We start from the raw sequence: 24,095 nt of genomic DNA, 5'->3' as shown, positions 1-24,095 counted from the left end.
AGTCACTGACTCTCAATTGCAGGGTCCTGGGTTCGATTCCTTCTAGCTCTGAAATTTTATTCACTTATCTTCATGACACACATGTCGCCAAAGTGGCCTGAAATAGAAAGACTGAGAAAGGGTGACCTATCTGTACCCTGACTGGGTGAATCTGGCTAACGTAATGGTGAATACTACAAGTCTTGCAGCATGATGTCGCACAAACTACGATTTGAACATATCTCTCTCTCTCTCTCTCTCTCACACACACACACACACACACACACACAAGAGCGCGCGTATCCCTCATAAACGAAGAATTTAAGACATGTGAATTAAAAAAAAAGGATTTTAACACTGAGTATATGTAGATAGTGATATATAATTATACATTACATGTTGTCAGTTACAAGATTTTATAGGATTCAAATGAAAGAACTGAGTTCCCACTAAATATTTCAGCAGTTACAATTATCTCAGTTCATACAGTAAAACAATGCACATAAAATTTACTTTGAAGTGTTATGTAATTGCAGGGCTCCTTTTGTTTTTAAAAATGGAGTCACTTTGACAACAACTTTTCCTTGATATCTAAAATTTTGGAATATGTGACATTCCTGGTAGCAACAAGAACGCAACTGTACTAATGAATCATTGAGTTTATAGAGGGAGATATAAAGTCTTTGCATCAAATTTTCAGGGTTGATAGATCACGTGATGGGGAACATGAAGTGTTAGCGACATAACGTTCGCTTACGGTTTTCAGCGATGCCAGTAGTCTTTTTTTATAATTCACCGTGTTTGGGACAACGAGATTTCATTGAAAATGGTTCAAATAGCTTTGAGCACTACGGGGCTTTACATCTGAGGTCATCAGTCTCCTAGACTTAGAACTACTTAAACCTAACTAATCTAAGGACATCACACACACCCATGCCCGAGGCAGGATTCGAACCTGTGACAGTAGCAGCAGGTCAGTTCCGGACTGAAGCGCCTAGAACCGCTCGACGTCTACTAGTGAGGTGTGCTGCATCTACACACTACCTCCGTAAATTGATAAAGTGATTAAGATGATTTTCAACAAGAAAATCTTAAGAATTAGTGTCTTTAAGGGGTGAAAGATATTTTAGAAATACGGCCTACCCAGTTTAATGTGGAATAGATGACTGTATTATAGGCAACACACATAGCATAAGCACTTCGCAAAGTGCCTAATCCCTCCCGTCTCTCAGGGGCATAATCAATAATAAAAGATGGCTAGCATCGCCAGGAAGCATCAGCGAACATTCTGCCTCTAACAGAAGTTGTTCCCTAGGATGCAATCTATCATTCCTAGACGTTTGGTGCGGAGACATTGAAACATCAAGTATATTTCTACTAACAGCATTATTTGTCAGGTAATTCAGAAGGAACGCTCACTTTACTACCAGGCTGAGATGAAACATTCGCTTGGAGGCTGCTGTTGGGCAATGACAACAAGTGAGCAACGTGTCAATATCTGCAGCTGCAACGACGACTATTCTAGTGGGCGGGTTTGCATTAGTTGCAGCTTCAGCAATGCATACGCTGATCAGCCACTGGAGCTGGTGCCTCAATGATGCCAGTAACTGCAGCCGTTGTTGAAAAACTATGGACTTACAGTGCGCACATCGAATCTAGCCTTCACTAAAACCTCTTAGTGTCATACTGTGGTAATTAAATTATCTCTGGATGCACCCGAACAGTTTACAGATATGTACCTCACAACGTGTGCCTCAAACACAAGAGGCAGTAGCAAAAATAGCCAGCTAGCACGCAATAGAACGCGTCTCTTTCCTTTCTCTTTCATAAAACTAAATTTTTCGGCTTTTCCTGTCATCTGTCGGTATAACCAAGTTCTGTCCTTCCTCTCAAAGTTGTTAAGCTTATGCATGTTGCTTTTTTTCATTACAGTTATTTCGGAAAACTTAAATTGAGGTAAACATTTTGAACAAACACATAAACAGTTTAAGAGATCTGTGAACATCCGAAAAAACAAAGGAAGTTGCTCAACGCTGAGCTATGTATCTGGTAGCCAGGAAACGTGCTCAAAACCTAAGATTTACTTCACTAAACGGCTACACTGCTGAACAGCTGCTAAGGCACAACCGAGACTTGCTAAGGAACAACTGACAGTTGCTACAGAACAACCGACAATTGCTACGGAACACCCGACCAATGATAGGACAAGAAAATGTAGACATCGGGACTTGTTAATTGCAGGGAAGTCTGTGCACGATCGCTCTCTACGGATTCGAGAGTTATGCATTACATAGTTTGACGGATGTTATTGCCGAACTGATTAGTGCGACATTCCATGTGGTGCGGCAACATATCTGCAAGAAACCATTTAAATACTTACGACGTGGACGGGCAGTTTCACGGTTCGAGGTCGGTCAAATCGTCGCTACCGTGGTCAAAATAATTGGAGTGTCCAAAAGTGTCATCTAGCGATTAAAATGGCCGTTGAAGGTGGAAATGCTATGCTAAAACACGCTGGTTGTCGTCTACGAACCACCATAATGCAAAAGGATCGATACGTAGCCCTAGTGCCGTCAAGGAACAGACGTCTCGCTGCTAAGCAGGTCTCTGCAAACCTTGCAAACATTACCGGTACATGCGACTCTACCAGAACCATTTCGCGGCGATTAAATTAGACTGATTAGTATTCTCGGAAGCCTGTTAAATGCATCTCACTTCAACCACACCATTGTCTAGAAAGAGTTTTTTGGTGTAGGGAGCGTATTGATTGGCGTCAGCTACAGTGGTCCGAAGTGATGTTCTCCGATGAATCTCGCTTCACTGTGGCATATGTTCGTCCCCACCAGTTAGTGTGGAGAGAAAGAAATAGGAACACGTTACGCACCACAGAATGTTCATGAACGTCATCGGTATGGCCTAGGCGTTATGGTGTGGGCAGGCATTATGTACCACGGTCAAACGCCGCAGCGTATCTTTGCGCGAGGTACCGTTACAGCCAGCGGTATTGCAGGGAGATTATTGAGGATCGTATCCGTCTGTTTAGGGGTGTGGTAGGTCCCAATTTTCCGTTTATGGACGACAATGCCCTCTTACTCTGGGCAGTTGAGGTGTCGGACACACTGGAAAGTGTAAATATTGAATGTACGGAATGGCCTGCGTACTCCGTGGACTTAAACCCTACAGTGCGTGCCTGAGATGCTCTTAGAAGCCATCCCCTCCGAGAACTGCGCAAGTACCGAAAACCGCCAGGACAGAGGAGTGAAAATATAACCCTCAGGAACTCTTGAAGAGCTTGTTAGCCAACATGAGTAACAGGTGAGAAATGTGCGTTAGTCCCCGAGTAGGGCATGCTCCTCATTCAGAGTCCGTTATCGACCTTTATGTCAAGAGTCTGACCTGTGTAGAACATGAACGTCACTTATGTCAGTTATCCTGCTTTGCCATGTGGTTATATCTGAACTGTTTTTCGTTATAAATATACCGCTGTACCTCTATTACGTATGTACTGTGTTTCATGTAATCCATCATCGCCTATGATTATTCCTGTCCAATAATGTCTCTGTCCCTTAGCAACAGTCAAACAGTGAATAACCAGCTACCGAAGATAATTTCACAGCTTGTAGAACACAATATTGCTAGAGATAACACGAAATTTCTTAGTGTCCAAGCGTTCCCTTAAATTTTGCGATAGGGTTCGTCTGCTTTAGTTTATAAAACATTTTTAATAGAATTGAATGTACGTCGCAAAGCAAAGACTGATGAAAAATTTCATGATTTTTGACGGTGCTCTAGCAGCCTATCCTCTAACACTGAAAGCCTGCTGCTGTTCCGCCATCTTTTTCTTCTACTTCCAGAATGTTCGGTCTTCGCCAAGTCTAGACGTGAGGCAGCTGCCAACAAGCTGTCTTCCACAATATAAACGACAGTAAATTTTATGGTAAAAGCCATGGTGATATCTATAGTTTTTACAAAATGAGTTACACAATTGGTGATTTTTGTTCCAAAACAGATCCTTTTCTGGAAGGATGCCAGAGTCGTCAACAGGACGGCAGACATCATGGTATCGCCGGAAATGCAGAACAACTTCCTGGAAGCGCTCGAAAAGAAGGGTATGAAGTCTTCTGTCTACGTAGAAGACGTGCAAAAGTAAGTGCCCATCACCAATGATACTGAGTTACACATTTTTGAATTTTAGTTTGCTCTCACAGTTCACAAAGTGTTTTGGAGCTTAATATAAGCATACCGCTTTAGTCTTGTTAGCAATCATTATCAGACGATATGAATGCGTCATTTGATGTCTCCTTAAAGTTACTCTAAAACGTATTCAAATCATTCGAACACGACTTGCTGATAATTCGAACCGGTACTTAAATTATTTGTGTGGCCCGAAGCCGTAAAATATAATAAAAAATTCCGTTAAAAGACAGTCAGGGTGTTCAATTTAGACAGCATGTTTTATCTGTGTATAATTCTCTCAGTTTCACATTGCAGTTATCAGAACAGAGAGAAATCGAACCCCAATTAGTATAATATCTGGGAGCTGCAAAGCACATAATAAGGTGTTCTCCATCATCCTCATTGTTTCCCGGTCTTCCTGCCTGTTAGCATTGCTTACGCTGAGCTTCAGAGCGCTGAAGCACTATCGCTGGTGGTCCAACTTATATCTAGGGTGAAGTTGACTGTCGCTAGGATGAAGGCACGCAGTGATTGGAAGCTTTGGAAAATGATTCGTTTGTTTGAATTCACATAATGTTTTTGACCTATACCAGCTTGAAAAAAATCTCACTCGTACTGCTCATTCTGTATGTTTATTTGATAAAATTAGTTTTCTCACTTCGGTATTGAATTCTGAAGTCACATTATGATATGGGCTTCGCGGCCCATATTCGAAACTTCAACGATAACTATGCGAAGCTGCTTTTAAAATCTACGACAGTTATCCTTCTGCAAGCAGCATCACTGTTGCAGCAACGACAGGAAGTTCTCACCTGATTTTATATCTAAATGGAAGGTCACTTTCAGATGGAGATACGTGCTGGGATGAGCTAACTCAAAAAGCTCATCCGCCACAGCAAGTTTCCTGGTTCGGCACTCTTCCCTGTAAGTTTAAACTCTCACAAACGTTGAAATGCTGACCTTCCGTCACTGGAACAAGTCTGTAGTTCAATTTGTGTCTTGAGGCGAATATACTTCGTGTTAAATAAATAGTTCCTGGCTTATAGCACTCCTAGTGTTACTTTGTGATACAGTGAATTACGAGTGTAATGTCGCTGTTTGAATTATGTAATAGGACACTAGAGACTGGTGCCGTCTGACGTCGCTCAAGAGCTTACGCAGCATCTGGTATTAATTTAATGGGTGGGAGATGGGTAGAGGAAAAGAAGAACATTTCCTTACACTATAATACTAAAACTTGTTTTTATTAATCGCAAATTATTCTAACACTTACACTTTGTAATATGTACTTACTATTGACAATAAATGCGGATACTTTAGAAATGCTCTTTTTTTTTAATGGAATTGACATTTGCTAGTAACACGGCAAAGAACGTCACGCTCTGAAGATGCAGCCCTACTCGAAACTTTGAGAATCCGAAGGCATCTCGTATATTCAGCTGTATGGAAATCGGAGAGAACAGCAATATGATTTGCACATTAGATGGTAAATAGCTAAGGGTACACTTACAGTTAGTAGTATCCATGCTCTGGTTTTCTTTGAACTGGCTCTGAGTCACACATCTGTCTTTTAAGCTGAGCGGGTTTGAGAGTTCAGTTTGTGAAGACCATATAAGCCATTGAATACAGGACAGAATTTTTGCCTCTCTATATCTCTCTTGTTCTGTCCTTCCCCCTCCCCCCACTTTCCACACACACAACCAAAAAAATGCTCCTGTATAGGATCCCCAGCATCAAAAAACATTGTCAGCCATCAGTCGACTATTGCGGCTTGTACGTTTTTATAACTGGTGTAGTTCGATGTTGATGATAAGAATATATTAACGGCCTCTGCAATCGTTCTACAACTATCGGGTCAAGTGATCATTAATCCAACAGTAAGCGGTAATTGTGAGGTATCAATAACTAAAGCTGAAATTATGGTACCCTAAGGGAAACGTATAATAAACTCCACAATATGGTTAGATAATGGTGCACTGGAAAAAAAATAGCACATTTCATATCCTCAGACGCTGCAACACGTGTAACTGCAGCTGGAATCCTTAAAACAAACTAGGTAACTATTCAAGAACTTGGGAAACTATTAGAAGAGCTCTCAATGTCCACTGTAGAAAAGAAATACAAATGATATTTTGAATCGTAGTATGACATCAAAAATCCTTACAAGTGGAAGACCATCATTTACCGAAGTTCGTTCTCACGTGTCGGACAAAGTGAACACGAAACATGCGGAAACAAGGCAGCAGTGTCTGACAGTAGCGGGGATGACGGAAAATAGGTATTCCGCTAGTGAAAAAAGCCTTCTTTATTCTCAAATTGCTCTTTCACTTTTTCTAGTCTCTTCCAATAGGTCCTATTCATCTTTATATTTCCCTCTCTCCCCCTCCCTTCAAAAATTGACTCTATGCAGGATATTCGACTACGCAAAACATTGTCAGGAAGACTGTCTCAGTTGACTGCTGCGTTTTGTAGATTTTCATAAGTGGAGAGGATGAATGTGACCTCTCAGCCAATTATCCTTTGCAATGGCCCAGCTACCACTCATCTACTGCCAAGAATTGACTGCGAAACTCATCTCCTTCACGAGGATGACGTACCGGGAGTCGCTAGAAAGTTACTTAGATATGAGTTCCATTGATCAAGCTCACGGTAACCGTTATGTTGTGGGGCGTGTCAAGTGCATAAGAAATGTACACATGAATAAAGTTTTCTTGTTTTTTAAGAAGCTAAAATTTTTATTACCTACCCCCTTAAATCGCACAAAATGCTTATATTGTACTTATAGATTTATTTATTCCTATTCAAGAATTCATCTGTGGTATATAAGGAGTTATCAAGGAGATATGATTTCAATTTATTTTTAAAACTATTACTGCTGTTTGTCAGACATTTTATTTCATCTGGTAATTTATCGAAAAGTTTTACGGCAGCGTATTTTACCCCTTTCTGTGCGAAACATAGGTTAAGTACAAGATAGTGCAAGTCTTCCTTTCTGCTGATATTATAATCATGACTGCCACTGTTGTTTTTAAACTAGTCCATGTTGCTGAGAACAAATTTTATTGCTGAGTAAATGTACTGTGAGGTATCTCTTAAACAGATGCCTACAAGATGTGTGGCCATGGGCTCCACACATTACTCTAACCACTTTCTTTTGAGCAGTGAATACTTTTTGCCTAAGTGTTGAGTTACTCCAAAATATTATTCCGTATGACATCAGAGAGGGAAAATATGAAAGTATACTATGTGATCAAAAGTATCCAGACACCTGGCTGAGAAGACTTACAAGTTCTGGCGCCCTCTATCGGTAATGCTGGAATTCAATAAGGTGTTGGCCCACCCTTAGCCTTGATGACAGCTTCTACTCTCGCAGGCACACGTTCAATCAGGTGCTTGAAGGTTTCTTGGCGAATGGCAGCCCATTTTTCACAGAGTGCTGTACTAAGGAGAGGTATCGATGTCAGTCGGTGAGGCCTGGCACGATGTTGGCGTTCCAAAATGTCCCAAAGGTGTTCAGGATTCAAGTCAGGACTCTGTACAGGCCAGTCCATTACAGGGATGTTATTGTTGTGTAACCACTCTGCCATAGGCCGTGCATTATGAACAGGTGTTCGATCGTGTTGAAAAATGCAGTCGCCATTCCCGAATTGCTCTTCAGCAGCGGGAAGCAAGAACGTAACGTCATTGTAGGCCTGTGCTGTGATAGTGCCATTCAAAACAACAAGGGGTCCAAGCCCCCTCCATAAAAAACACGACCACACCATAACGCCACCGCCTCCGAATTTCACTGTTGGCACTGCACACGTTGGCAGATGACGTTCACCGGGCATTCACCATACCCACACCGTGCCTTCGGATCACTACATAGTGTACCGTGATTCGTCACTCCACACAACGTTTTTCCACTGTTCAATCGTTCAGTGATTACACTTGTTACACCAAGCGAGGCGTCGTTTGGCATTTACCGGCGTGATGTGTGGCTTATGAGCAGCCGCTCGACCATGAAATCCAAGTTTCCTCACATCCCGCCTAAGTGTCATAGTACTTGCAATGGATCCTGGTGCAGTTTGGAATTCCTGTGTGACGGCCTGCATAGATGTCTGCCTATTACACATTATGACCCTCCTCAACTGTCAGTCAACAGACGAGGTCGACCTGTACGCTTTTGTGCTGTACGTGTCCCCACACGTTTCACTTTACTATCATATCGGAAACAGTGGACCGAGGGATGTTCAGGAGTTTGGAAATCTCACGTGCAGACGTATGAAACAAGTGACAACCAATCACCTGACCACGTTCAAAGTCCGTGAGTTCTGTGGAGCCCCCCATTCTGCTCTCTGAGAATGTCTAATGACTACTAAGGTCGCTGGTGTGGAGTACCTGGCAGTAGGTGGCAGCACAATGCACCTAATATGAAAAAGTATGTTTTTGGGGGTGTTCGGATACTTTTGATCTTGTAGCGTATTTTAGCTTGCTAATTTCTGAATCCTCAAAATTAGCAATTATTCTGATTGCAGAATTTGCTGAACATAGTCGCTTTAGAAGATCCAAAATTTGAATTTTGCAATTAGGATTCTCATCTATAAGTACACCCAAAAACTTAGTATTGTCTACCCTGGCTACTGACTTCTGTTGATGTGTTATATTTATTGAACTAATTGTCCTCCTTGCAGTAGAAAATTGGATGTCCTGTATCTGTTCAAAGTTCAGAGCAAGCCCATTCGCAGGAAACCAATCAATAACTTTTCCAAAGTCATTATTTGAATCATTTTCTATTGGAGTTTCTTTCACTGGATTAATAATGATGCTTGTATCATCAGCAAACAGTATCAGTTTAAATTCTTGCCTCAGATAAAAAGGGAGGCCATTCTCATATATTTAGAACAGAAGGAGACCCATAATCGAAGCTGGAGGAAAATCTATTGCAATTTCACTCCAGTTAGATGAAGTGGGAAACTTCCTTAAATCACTTAAATCATATAAAGAAACTTTTTCTTCCTCCTCTGTAAATATGACTTAAACCACTCGTAATCTATTCCATTTATACCATGGAATTGTAATTTCTGTAACATAATGTCATGGTTCACACAATCAAATGCTTTGGATAAGTCACAGAAAATTCCTATTGGTGACATTTTACTATTTAAAGACTCTATTATTTTGGCAGTAAAACTGTGTATTGCTGCCTCAGTGGAACAGCAATTTTGAAACCCGAAATGTGATTCACTAAGTATTCCATTGCTGTTGAGATGGCTAACCACTCTTGAGTACGTTACGTTTTCGACAATTTTTGAAAATGCTGTAAGCAAGGATACTGGTCGGTAATTATTGACATCTGTAGTGTCCCCTCTTTTGTAGAGAGGCTTGACAATGGATTCTTTTAACCTGTCTGGGAAAGTACCTTGAGTTAGTGCAGCATTACAGATGTGACTCATAACATCAGCTGTAACTGCTCCACATTGTTTTAATATCTTACTGAAACAGAACATTTATTTCACAAAGATTTAATGATTTTCCTTATTTCACAAGAGATTCTTAGATGAAAATTAATTTGACTACAATTTCTCAAAACTGAATCTTCCATGTACTGCTTGGCTTTTTCTTTTGAAGTATTCTAACAAAGTTTTTCACCTACACTTAGTGGTTTTTAATACGTTAGCTACTTGTGTTCTCTTGGTTAAGATGGTCTCATTCTCTTTAATAGTAATACTATCTATCCCAGTGGCTACTTTTCCTGTCTCTCTTCTTACAACATTATGCACTGATTTCATTTTATTTCCTCAGTTCTTAATTTCATCTCCAATATACATATCTTTTGATTTTCTGACAACATTTCTCAGTATGTTATAATAATTTTTATAGTGTAAAATTACTTCTGTGTCTTCACTAATTCTTGTTGTCTCACACAATTTTCTTTTACTTTTGGAAGACTCTTCAATATCTGTAGTAATCCAAATTTTCATTGAAGACTGTTTGGTGTTACATTTAGTAATTTTTTGGGGACAACAATGTTGAAAAAGGGATATAAATATATCAGGAAATACACTGTATTTATAATTAGCATTTGGGTCATTATATGCATCTCCCCAATTAACATTTCTTAAACTTTCTCTGATGTTCTCTATAGATATCAGGTTGACCAGCCTTACACTTTTCCTTAAAAGTTTCTGAACTGTTCACCCTGCTAGTTTTTGTAAGTTAATCAGCTGTGGGTCATGGTCTGACGATCCCTTTATCACAGGGAAAGCATATGTTAGATTTAAATCCTCTTGCTGTGCAAATGCATTATCTATTAGAGTGGTACTGCCTTGAGCTATATGTGTAGGGAAATTGATCACTGATTGTAAGTTATATGTCATTAATAACACTTCTAGTTCACTTTTCCTATCAGAATTTCCTACAAAGTTTACACTGAAATCACCAAATATTAATATCTTCTTCTTTTTGTCTGACAGACAGCATAATTGGGACTCAAACTTCTTTATGAATAGGTCCCAATCTCCTAATGGGGACCTGTACACTGTTGCTAATATCGACACTACATTACGCAGTTGTAGTTCACAACACAAAGCTCACAGTGATGATCGACTCAAAATGTACTTATTTCTACAGTTTTGTTCTTGTACCCTTGTTTGGCGTAAATGGAAACTCGTCCTTTATCCATGCTAGATCTGCAAATGTAAGATGCTAAATGATACCCATTCATACAGACACTTTCCATCATCACAGTTACATGGTGTTCACACCGACAAAATATATCAATCTTATTCTTATTTCTGAGATCATCTGAACACACTAACAGCTCATCTACGTTATTTTTTATTCCCCTGCTATTTTGATGAAGGAAACTGATTCTACTTGTAGAATCATCCCTGTTCACTGTACATGAAGCTTCTTTTATTCTATTTTTCTTGACTATTGTCTCTCTGGACTTTGGCTTTAACCTAAAAAATCTGTCTGCCTGGTCCCATTAACCACAGGGATGGTCCCATGTGTGACTGTGGTCCCCTTACAGTATTTGCTAATAGAGAAGCTAACTATCTTTCCCCTTCCTATTTAGGTGCAGGCCATGTGTAGTGTATCCCCACCTACCAACAGCATCAACTGAAACAACACTTATGTGAGATTTTGCCGGTGTCTGGAGAAACCTGTTCAGCTCTGTGTTAACATGCCTTAAGCAGTATTTACCCAGGGTCGATCATGATGCTGAAAGACCTCCACAAACCCCACATTTAAGTGCCCAGTTTCTGCTCCTATTTTATTCAGGTCACACCTAAAACTATATCTTGGATTCATAGCCAGGCTGTTTCCTGCTCCCCCAACTGTAATTACCTGATATTCCTTCTCAAAATCCCTGCAAAGCTGACCTAAGTTTCCTGTCACTTGGCTAAGGCTAGCACTCTGTTTCACATAACTTGTGACCTGGTACCCTTCACCTTATTTCTCCTGAAGCTGCTGGCTACACCCTTGCTATGACTGCTACCTAGAAGCAGAATTCTTTTTCTATTCTGATTTGATTCCGACTTGTCTTTTCTTTTCTGCTCCAACCGACATTCAACTACATCTTGATGAGGCCCTTCCTCCACTACTTCAGATAGCAAGCCAAACTGATTTACTAACTGAATTTCTGAAGTTTTTCCAACAGATTCCCTTTCTCGCCCTTTGCTTGCTACCTTTTCCCAGAAACCCGTTTCTTTTTCCCTTCTTAGCTTAGATAATTCCAAATACGCGTTTTCTAGTTCAGCCTTAAGGACACAAATTTTTGCCTCCTGTACAGCGATTTTTATGTCCTTTCTACATAACCTACGTTGCCATGGAAGAACCTCATTATCTTCCCCCGTTTTCTCGCCGCTACGGTCCAATGTAACCTTAACCTACAACCTTCACAGAACACCCCCTCCTTCAGATTTCTATGGCAATTACCAAATTTATTACACATGATTTGATAGAAAAATTTACACTTAATTTACACAAATGCAGAGAATTACTTGACACAAGAGCACTGAAGTTTCATAGCCTGTACTAATACATAACTAAACGCTAATGTAAACAAACTTTCAAACTTACTTTCGAAAATTTTAATTAACTATCTAAACTCTGCGTGACAGACACGAGTTAACTTAACTTTGAACCACTAGGCCTAGGTAAAAAAATAACGATCTGCACTTTCCAGAAATTTACGGCTAAAATGCAAAAAAAACTAACGTCTATCGGCCTTTAGGAAACACTTATTCTTCGATCTAAATACGCTCATAAAAGCGAAACCTTCAATAGATAACCTGGAGAAACAAATACACTAGTCTAAAATGTAATATTAAATAAATTAGCTCTTATTTCAATATTAATCACTTAACTTAGCGAGAGTTTCGTGGACGTGCGTCTGCCAGAGATATTAGACTCCGATGGTGGACAAAGAGGTTCGACCACGATTGACACTTCGAACTTTATAATAAATAATTAAATTAATGTGGAATAATGGTCGTCATTTCAATTTCAGCTAGGTTTTGGTCATACTTTAGTCGTTATATGTTGATGTCGACTAACGTTCTCTCACTTATTACAGACTTATTGACGCTGAACGTCCTGCAAAGCAGTCGAGGGCATCCTTTGGTTGGGACGACTACTACACTGTGGATGAGGTGAGTCGATACTTTCGGTAGGCTACGTCGCAAAATAAACGACAAAGATGTATTTATGTATTTAAGAAATTCTCAGGGAATGCTACTTTATTTCTTTGCAAACAATTACACAAATTTCAAGTTTAGCATGCTACAATAAAGTTGCATGCACCTGCTGTCCGAAAAAAATTAGTAGACCTGGAAAGACGAAAGACGGAGTCGATTTTGGTCCGACACCGTCATATGCCACCTGGAAGATAGTATATGTACGTACTGATAATGGTTCCAACATCGTCCGCCAACAGATAGCGCAGTGGAACAGCTATCAGAGCGCCATTTATGTCAATTCTTTAATAGGGAATACTCACAGCCAGGAGGCTCAGCGTAGTGCAAACGTGTGAAGCAAACAGTGATCTGTTCCACGGAGACGCACTCGTGCTTTCTACAGGGAACTGGGCGTGTTTGAAGGGGGTCAAACTCTGGCCCTCCGAATGGCAGAGGTACCTTTCGAAGAATTACCACACAAGTTGGACATGCTGCGTCAGTTGTGCAACGTGCATGTGAATATTCTCACACCTATAGACAAGATTCTGGACATCCACACAACACAGACGCCTTTCAGAATTGTTACATTTTAAGGGCGGCAGTGTCAGGTTGTACAACAACTACAGCACAGATAAGAGGGCTTGTAAGTTCAGATGTGTCAACGGAAACTGTGGCTAACCAGCTATTAGCAGTGGGACTGCGATCAAGCACACCTCTGGCCCGTCTTCCTATCACTCCACAGCATCGACGTGCACCGCTCGCCTTATGCCGTCAGAGGATCACACGGAGGATGGAATGACGTGCCGTGGTCTTCAGCGATGAAGATGATTTGGTTTCTAAAATTTTTTAGTCTGCACATGACTGCTTGGGTTGGCTGGTTCTCGCATAGAAAGGCGGCGAGGGCATAGAATCGGCTGCAAAACCGTGACTAATATAGTTAGCACAACGCTGAGCTTCATGTAAATTAATAAGTAAATAATAAAGACGTGATACAGTACAAATCAGTTGTGGGATAAGAAAGAAGTATTTTATAAAAAAATCTATTTCGTCTACTAATGAAGAGAAACGTTTGTTGTACATCCGCATACATAACGCAAATAAAAACGGGAAGAAACTAACAGGTACTGGATAGTACTCTCAGAACTGTCACACAGTTAAAACCTCAGCTTAAATGCTAATTTGGTAGTATGACAATGGAATGACATATTTTGAATCATTATTGCTCTATTGTAGTTGAGCATTGGACCTTAGCCCTTGGTATTACATATCATTAGCAGATTACTTATTAAAGTTTCTCGGTGCGACTATCAACTAAACGTTTTCTATGCATTTAAAAAGTAGAAAGGACACAATGTGACTAGATTATCGATCTAAAGCACTGAGGAGTTTTTAACCGTACTGATACAGTTTCACGAAGCATGGACACGTGAACAATAGGAAAGAAAGGAGTTTTCAAGAGGATAACTGTTCGCATCCTATCATTTTAAAGCGGGTTCCTTTATTGTCGTTATTCTATTTCGCTCATTACCATCTCGTTCTCCAATTTATTCGGTACTTTCACTTTGATACTGGCTACCTGTTCGCCTAACATGCATCACTTAACTTACACAATCCCACCTGACGTACTGTACACGTTTTCCTTTGCACACATTGTTTAGTTAGATGTTCCTATGTCACCTCTTCAGTCTCACATTTTCATTCCGTAATTTTTGCCTCTCCGTTTAATGTGCCCATCCTCAGTTACCTCCAGTTTCTCCTCCTTCACTTTCCCCACAACAAATACTTCTCATCTCCACAAACACAGATGCCTGCTATTATTGTACTGCTTTCCCCTGCAGATTTACGCATGGCTTGACTCATTGGCCGCTTCATACCCGAGCGTCGTGACAACAGTTGTGGGTGGCAGCAGCTACGAGGGCCGCGAAATCCGCGGAGTCAAAATTTCTTACGGCACCGGCAACCCCGCAGTCGTCATCGAGGGAGGTGAGTAAACACAGGCGTCACGTCAATTTTTCATGCAGTATTTACGATCCGATCGTTAATGCTTAATCACATTTGTTAGAATTTTAGTAGGGTCCCTCATACTGACCACCCATAATTGTACTCGCCATTTTTGCTTTGCTTTGCCATGTTCTCTACTCACCGTGGAAACTGGCGCCACCGAGGCTAGCCGTACTTGATGTTCACGCCGCTCTCCACGGAAACCTGCATCGTCAAGCGAACACGTACTTCATATCTTGCGTGTTACCCTTCTGATGAGTTAATCGAAGCTTACAAGGGAATGGTCAGACTTGTCATGTCGAAACCTTTGTTGCTTTTTTTATCGCTGTGGGTTAACATTGGAAGAAGTCTGTATGCAGAATTTTAGCTGCTGACATGACCTGGAAGTCTGTAAACAATTTTATGAAGTAAGACATTATTGTCACATGGTTTCCGCGCTTATAACTGCCTCTTGTACAACCCTGACCTCTCTCGCTACGTTATACCAACGCCATCTAGGGACAAGGTGGCGTTAGCTACGCGCCGCTCTCTTGCTACAGCAGTGAGAGAGCTGATTCCCCCAGTGAAAGCGATCGTATGATAATTAAACATTTGTTGACAAATATGGCTGATATGTTATCTACAACATTCTTTCCAAATAGCTATGAAATAGACACAAATAAATATACGGTTTAGAACACGTCCTAATTTTATTTCTTGTAATTATCGCAAAAATGCGAAATATTGATACAATGTTCAAAACATAGATTTTTTGTGCACCAAGAACATACAAGCAAAGACGACATATGACAGCCCTGCGAATCACAGACGTTGTTAGATGTCCGTAGACAAAATTGGGCTGGTGTTAGGAATGAATCAGGCCTAGTATCAGTATATTTCGAGGAGTGCCACGCATATTTAATCAAATTCTGAAACCGTGGGGAGGAAAATTGATAATGTACTACTGATTGCAGCTTGAGAATATTGTTACGGTGATAAACAGGAAATTGCAGTGATCTGCACACAATAATTTTCTCTGTTAGTTTTCTGTAAAATGCCTTCCACTGACGGAAAAATTCGCTTTCTAAAGGTTGAATTACGTTCGTCGTGCCGGGTGGAATCTGAAGTTTCTCTACTTCTTTGTCAGGGTGGGCTCGAAATACAGCTTTTAATTAATCAGACCTTTTATGACCTGACCACGAATCTACAAGAAGAAGAGATTTGTTCCCGCAGAACGGAAGAAAAGCATGACGCATGAAAAGTGTAACGTTTTCATTTCCCATTTTTCCAGACTTCGATGCGTCTACCACAAGATTTTTGCGTAGAACATTGTTCTTTTGACACGTGGTCCAAAACGTCCAGTTGGTTCTTGAAGACACACATATAGTTTAGGCAGCAATGAACCATCCAGACTAATTATGGGTATTATAGTGCATGAATGGGTGAGTGCAGTCGTGGACTGCGCAATCGCCTCAATATGTTTTTCCCCTTTAAATGGCAGTGTCCTTTTCTCACGCATTTCTTTTTGTAAATCTGACTGATCTGCATTGTACACGTACGATTCACTAAAACCAGCGATCTTATTTTTTGCATTCGAAAGAAAAGCTTCTGTCATTTCGATTTGTGTAACTTCATTTTGCGACCTGTTTCTCGATACAAATATTGTTATTTTTCTTGGCACAATTTTATGTGATCTTCTATGCGACTGATCCAACTTTGAGAAGCTGTAAATTCTTTAGCGCCTACCGCGTTGGCAATCTCTAACGCCCAATCACGCAAAGTTGTATCGCTGACACTAAATGACTGTTGTCTGACATCGGTAAATAGCTCAAAAAGTCGCGCATTTATCTCCGTCGCAATGTCCAGTCGACTCTTACGTCGTCCAGCGACTTCCTTTTTCCATCTACACAGTTCACGTTCAGAACGGACAAAGCGATACTTATTTTGAACAGTACTGACACGTAGGCGTTTCTTACCACTTTCGCTCAACCAATACGTCACCGCTTTTTCTTTGTCTGATAAGGTAATTGTAGTAGCTGGTGTTACTTTCGGAGATGATTGATGATGATACGTAGCACTATCACTCAAAGAGTCTTCATGAGTGCAACTTTCGTCGGTGTCTTCGCCGTCTGTAGATTCACAGTCTGCAATATCGAGTGTTTCAGTTGTTTCTAGCCACATGTCTGCGCCATTTACATGCTCGTCTAGAAGTTTAACAACCTTGTCGCACAAAACATAGTCTTCACGCGTGTTTTCTGTTGATTACTTCATTTGACGTCTATGGCATATCTCCATGGCAAGCAGCAAAACATTTACAGGGTTCGCCATCACCTGTGAGGAGAGATTGAATGTTCACCGTAAAGTGGCTTACGGAGTATAGATGAACAAGTACAGAACGTCTTTCACATCTCTAAGCAGTTTCAGGACGGTATGTTTCGAAATACGTACCAGAAATTAAAAGGACGTGCATGCCACAGAAACGAATATTCGTTTCCCCTTTCCACCAGAACCGTGCAGCGATATTCCCCTTTAGTGAACGCCGCGATAAGACGGCCGCACTTGCCGACCATGCGCACAACGCTCGCGACTCGCCATTTCCAGGGGTGGCCAGCCGTCACTGCAAGCGCCAAACAAGAAACACAGCCATGTTCGTGCTTTTTTTAGGTGGCTTCCAGTTCATGTCAGCAGCTACAATTTGGCATACAGACCTTTTGCACAGTTAAATAACAGTGCCAACAAAAGCAATACATGTTTCGGCATGACACGTCTGACCATTCCCTTGTTAGTAGAGCCGCTGTAAATTTTAACCGTTAAGCGTGACTGTGGGTCAAAACACGGAGGCACAAGTTTCCACAGCGAGTGGCCTAGCCTTCCATTCGAACCGCCGGACGCAAGCTTGATAGGTTCCCCGGAATTACGCCGGATAATATTGTAAAAACCGCACAATATTTCAGCGAGGTGTTGGCGCACAAACGGGGTCCGTCTCTCCCGGCCGCATTTCCCGCGCCGCGGCGCGCTTCCGCAGACCGCGACCCGTTTCTCCAGCAGAGGGCTCTGGCATTCGACGTCGTCTACGATTGGTCTTCGATGACGTTATGTCCCCGCTGGCGCCTACGCTGTTCTAGAAAGCCAGCATATAAATTGACGAGCTTCTCAGCGACGCGACAGTAGCACCTGAAGATGGCGGGCAGTTGTCTCGCTGAAATATTGTGCGGTTTTTACAATATTATTCGGCGTAATTCCCGGGAACCTATCAAGAAGATGCAGCGCCGGGAAAGCCTCAAACAGCACAACAGTACGGAAGTTCCAAATCCAGTGTCACTTTATTCCACACTGTTCTTGTCTCTCGCAGATCTGATTATTATATCAAACGAAAATTTGCCTTTTAATGAGGGTGCAAGAATAAATTAGCCTTTGTTTTATCAGTTTCCAGCCATCAAGTGAAAAAAAGGTTACAAATACCTTTAGGAGACAAATTTTATTTGAAGTTAAATGGTTTGGCGCCCTGACCTATACAAAGAATTTGTCACCAATACACTCACAATGTTTAGTGTGTTATACCGGATCTACGGTTGTTTATTTTTCAAGCGAGAACCACTATCCGCAAAGTTTCTACAGAACGTTCGAGAACGATGGCGACCAAGTTGCGAGGTGTGTGGGGAAAGTAATGAGACTGACAACCTTGCGAGCGATCTGGCAAAGCTTTGTTCTTCTACTTGTATAGACAGGTGTGTTCACCTCTTCCAGATGCTCAGACCGAGTTTCGACTTTGTGCAGCCGTCACGTGATGTTTGAGAGCGCCATCAGTGAAGCTGTGCTTTTGTTCTGTGTTACGAAAATGCAACAGCGGAATGTAGATCAACATTATGCCAGCAATTTTTGTTGTGATCTTTGGAAACTTGAAACAGGGTTATGGGGAACATTCCTTATCAAGAGCACAAGTTTTTCGCTAGAGAAAATCAGTTTTGGAAGGCCGAGAACACTCTGAATGTGAACACCGCTCAGGGAATCCTTCAACTTGAAAAACCGGCGAACACATCGAACGTGTGCTTGCTCTTCTGAGATCAGGCTGACGATGGGATGATAAGTGACCTGTTAAACTCTTTCACCAAAGATAAGGTTCTGACCGACGTTTTCCGCTCATCAAAGGTTTGTGCCAAAATGGTAGTGAAAAACCACAAAACTGAAGGACAAACGAAGAAACATACGCGTTGATCTTCTTGAGAGGAATCTCAATGACTACAAATCGTTCAGTCGTTTGATCACAAGTGATGAGTCCTGGGTTTTTGAGTACGATCCTGAGGCAAAGCGGCAAAGTGAGGAGTGGCACACTGAGACATCTCCTCGACCGCAAAAAACTAGAATGAGCAAATCAAAGATAATAGGGATATCGTGTGTAGCTAATTTGTTCCTCTAGTACAAACTGTCAACCAACTATTTTACGAAGATCTCCTTGAAGTCCTAAGGAAAAGGGGGAATCGAGTGAGACTGGACATTGTAGACAAGTGGACGCTGCATCGTTACACGCCCACTTCCCCATGGAATTTTTGACCTCAAAAGGCATTCTTGTTGTTCTACAGCCCGTCGTTGACCTGATATGATTCCTTGTGGCTTTTTTATTTCCAGAAATTGAAAAAGTTTTAAGAGGACATCATTTTTGGATCTGTAGGACATTCAAGAGAATGTGACCAACATGCTAATGGCCCACCAATTCGAACCTTTCAGCGCTGCTACCACGACTCCGCCGGTGTATAGCTGCCGAGGAAAGCTTCTTCGAAAGGAATGTTATCTTTGTTTGAAAAAAATAAATAAATAAATACATAAAAAATCTTTGGTAGATAAAAAATCAATGTAATTTCTTTTTTCGCACACATCGTACTTCGTACTGTGTTTGATATGAGGATTATGACTAATAACAGCACTCCTGCACCTTTCGAGACACCTTGAAAAATCATCAGCTCACCGTCCTACTCAACATACAAAACTTCCCACAGGATCAGTCTCTCGTCCACTTTACACTTACACCTAATTGTTTGGTAACCAATTAGAATACTTAAGACAGTCTAAAGAATCTTTGTTACCATCATTCTCAAACTTAGACGTACCACAGCGTCGAAACAATGAATGGTCGCCTCGGACAGCAAAGTGTTTTCAGTGTTATAAAAGACCTCCCTTTCTTATATTGATTTCCTTACAATGTTGTTGACAGTCTGAGGGCGCGCTGTTTGCAGGCATCCATGCGAGGGAGTGGATCAGCGCTGCCAGCGTGACGTGGTTCATCAACGAGATCCTCACCTCGACCGACGCCAGCGTGAGGAGCATCGTCGAGAGCTTCGACTTCTACATCTTCCCCAGCACCAACCCCGACGGATACGAGTACACCTGGACGGACGTAAGTGGCTGTCTCCTAAATGTGTGTTCATAGACTTTCATGACCAGAATTGACTTGCCATAAAGTTTCTTGTCATTCTTACACCGCGTCAGATTGTTAATGGCGATGATAAAGCTTTCACTGTCAGTCCATCCCGAGCTAGGGATGCGACGTGCATCTAGGTGAAACATCCTACTGTAGTCGAGCTGTGGTGTTCTTCTACTGTTTGTAGCCATGACACTCTACTCCACTTGGAAATCGGTTATTCCTCGATGCCTCACACTGTGTTCTATCAACCTAATAGTTTCGTGGGTAAGTATGTTGTGGTACACTCACTTCAGTTATCCGAGCTCCCGACACTACAACTGGGTAACGCAAGGCAACTTTCGGCACTCGCCACCCAGGTAGAAACGCTGTCTGTCCTCTCCACAAGGTGAAAACAAGCGAAAATAGCTAGCCTGACTTCATTCGTATGTCGCTTTCGCCTTACAACATTCTTAGCCTACATGGGTACCACAGGTGCTCTACAGATATCACTCAAAACTTTTCGAGTCTCTCTAATTACTCCAATTAAACATGAAAATGTACTGATATAGTTAATTACTATACAACATTTTTGATAAGCGCTGTCGAGAGACCAATTCATGCTTGAAGTTCGCTTGTCGATGGTGAAGTTCACACACGGTACATTGCTTACCAACACTGCTTATAAAGAAAGCATATAAGTTCAATTCTGCTACGGTGTTGCCACGTGAAAAGTTTTTTCGGCAACGTAAGACCCGCTATCTTCTGTCCATTTTTGACATACTCGTATAGTTCCAGTATGACCGAACATTACAGCTATGGTTTTCTGTGCTAGAACTTCTTATTTACACATTCGCCGAGTCAAATAACCGACGAACGAAAAGACACTGCCGGCCGTTGTGGTCGAGCGGTTTTAGGCTCTTCAGTCTGGAACCGCGCTACCGCTACGGTCGCAGGTTCGAATCCTGCCTCGGGCATGGATGTGTGTGACGTTCTTAGATTAGCTACGTTCAAGCAGTTCTAAGTTCTGGGGGACTGATGACCTCAGATGTTAAGTCCAATAGTGCTCAGAGCCATTTTTGAAAAGTCACTCATATAATACTAGGTGCTCTTTCACCATACATTGACTAACACCTTGCTTAATCAAAAGGTCTTTCCAAATTCTACAAATTGACCCGTTCGCACCAAAATCCAACGATGGACAATTTTTTGATGTAAGTCAAGAGAAGCACTTCTCATGCCGTTTTTGTGATCGTTATTGGTTGGTTAAGTTGGTTGTTTTCAGGCCCCTCTGTATGACTTAATCGAACTCTGTTCTGCACATGTTAATGTCCTCGATTTCCTAAAGGAAATTGTGAACTGTTTCTGCATCTGTGAATCTAACAGCACGAAATATTTTTATTTCGGTACATGCGGAAAGTATCTATCTACAGCAGAAATCTCCGTCTTCAACTACAAAATCTCGGCAAACTCATTTTTTTTAACAGTTGAGGACTAAAACTTCTCTGATACGTGCTATTTATATAAAAAAGTCGACAGCTACGTTTTTGAGACACAGCCGTTAACATTGTAACATATTTATGATTAAAGAAAATGTATCCGCTTAGCCATTCCAAATTACAGTTTTTATTTAGAAGGCATGTAATCTGACAGTTTCAATGAATTTTTAACAACTCTTACTGTAATGTTATATACATATTTGTGTCTAAAAATAACTTTCGTATTAGAATCTTCGATAGATGGCTGGCTCTGAGCACTATGGGACTTAACATCTATGGTCATCAGTCCCCTAGAATTTAGAACTATTTAATCCTAACTAACCTAAGGACATCACACACATCCCTGCCCGCAGCAGGATTCGAACCTGCGACCGTAGCGGTCGCGCGGTTCCAGACTGAAGCACCTAGAACCGCTCGGCCACACCGGCCGGCCACGCTGCTCACAGACGGCTAGCAAACAACAGTTTTCCCTCACCTGTCCCGTTTTTTAATCGAGTAATGCCTTAATTTATTTTCCCCGATTTGATTAAGTATCTCTTCATTAGTTATCGGGTCAACCCGTCTAACTTTCAGCATTCTCCTGAAGCATCACATTTCAGAATGTTCTATTCCCCTCTCGCCTGAATTGTTTGTCTTTCACGTTTCACTTTTGTAATAGACTAAAAATATCTACATTTGTTGTTAACGTGTTGCTAGTTTCAGTAATGCATTTCTTGCTATTGCCAGCCTGTATTTCACGTCCTCTTTACTTCTACCAGCATTACTTATTTTGTTGCCAAATGACAATACTTCTCTGCTTCTCTCTGAGTCTCGTTTCTTAATGTAATTCACTCAGCATATCCTGATTTAATTCGATAATACTGCTTTACCCTTGTTTCAGTTCTGCTGATGTTCCTTTTGCAACAACTTTTTTCAGGACACTATCTTTTCGATTCCACTAATAAAACAATCTGTGTTTTGGCCTTTTTTCCAAATGGTTTTCATCAGACATCTGATACCACAAGGAGAGGAAACGTTATGTGAAAATAGTGGAAAAGCAGTTAACAGAATGCGAGAAAAAATATATTTAAAGAGTTTGATTAGTACCTATACATAGGTTTTACAAAATCAAGTGCGAGGAGAATGATTTTGTGGCGAAACCCTCATTTTTAGTTGTGTTATGGCAAGGTTTACTAGGAACTGAGACTTTAGAAGAAACTGCAAAGGAGAAGCATTTACTGAAACAAATACATGCATGAAAATTACGAACACTAACAGCCGTGAATGAGGTTGAAGTGGGATAAATGGTAGAGAAATTGAGAAGAAATATCTCAGGTTAAGCAGAACATTCAACAATCAAAGGCATAGATGATAACAACTTCTAAAAAGAAAGGCGACTTTCTAAGTATCGAAGCTGGCTCCGTGAAGCTTTTCAAAACAAACAAAATTTAAGTTCGTAGTAACATTGTTTAATGAAGATCAGAATAACTATTTTCGTTAGCGTCAATCGCGTTTTGTATGGGCTGCAATGGAGTACAGCAGTAGACACACTGCTAGACAGCTGAAGGCTAGTGAAATAACTAAGATGAGCGCACAAATCACTTGAAGCCTCACGACACGTGCAACCGGACAGCGTGAAGGTAACATTTCGGTGGCGCTCTCCGACAAGACCAACACGACACGTATGGTTGGAGAGGTCTGCCTTCACTAACCAGCGCTACGAGCAAGTGCAGGTGTCGTGTTCTGTCCATGTACATTTGGAAGTTAAAAGTGACTTCCATCTTTTGCTACATTACTGTCTGACTGTGAAGGAATGGGAGACAGTGATGAAACTAGGTTTGTTTGTGTGATACTTCATGAGGAGAAAAGGAATGGGAGCAGAAAATCAACAGCGAAAGAAATTATCATGGAGGGTTTTGTTTATTTTCCCTGTAGTTGATGGAAGATGACAACTTTTTTTCTGTACAGTATTATCGAATAACTCAGGAGACATTAAAGTCTCGCCTAGGATTACTACCGCGCTATCTAATCAGACAAAACACACAATTTGGGATGGCTTTTGTACTAAAGTGAAAACTGTAAGGTATATGCATGTATATTAACTGAACAATTATGTTTTACTTTCACATGGAACAGCATGTCACAAGTTTAATTCAGGTTACGTTCGACCTAAATTTTTTATTGCAATTCCTTTTAACTCGAATGTTTGAGAGATCGCTCCCGGTATCGATGCTGCTGAATAAACTCCTTTCTGTTCTTAAGCCTCGTTGCGGTGTTCTCCAGCTGTCATGTCGTATAATGAGGATACCGATGTTTCTTTATCAGTACCAATTTACGAGGGCGCGCTGAAAAGTAATGCTTCCGAATTTTTTGTGCTTTTCTCAATATCGGTTGACGTATTGCATGTCATGCGTATTACTCAAT

The 24,095-nt window shown here is 41.1% G+C and overlaps 1 protein-coding gene across 1 annotated transcript in view; it reads left to right on the top strand.

Moving 5' to 3' along the window:
* LOC126175155 (zinc carboxypeptidase-like) overlaps positions 1 to 24,095 on the top strand; it is a 41,670-nt gene that overhangs the window by 4,976 nt on the left and 12,599 nt on the right. Inside the window, exons 3-6 of the mRNA XM_049921732.1 lie at positions 3,989 to 4,125; positions 12,719 to 12,794; positions 14,657 to 14,801; positions 20,030 to 20,190. Of these exons, the coding sequence (XP_049777689.1) occupies positions 3,989 to 4,125; positions 12,719 to 12,794; positions 14,657 to 14,801; positions 20,030 to 20,190 (519 nt within the window). The remainder of the gene's footprint in view (positions 1 to 3,988; positions 4,126 to 12,718; positions 12,795 to 14,656; positions 14,802 to 20,029; positions 20,191 to 24,095) is intronic.

This window comes from Schistocerca cancellata, chromosome 3 (assembly GCF_023864275.1).
Source record: "Schistocerca cancellata isolate TAMUIC-IGC-003103 chromosome 3, iqSchCanc2.1, whole genome shotgun sequence".
Taxonomy (NCBI): domain Eukaryota; kingdom Metazoa; phylum Arthropoda; class Insecta; order Orthoptera; family Acrididae; genus Schistocerca; species Schistocerca cancellata.
This window is presented reverse-complemented; position numbering and strand designations above follow the sequence as displayed.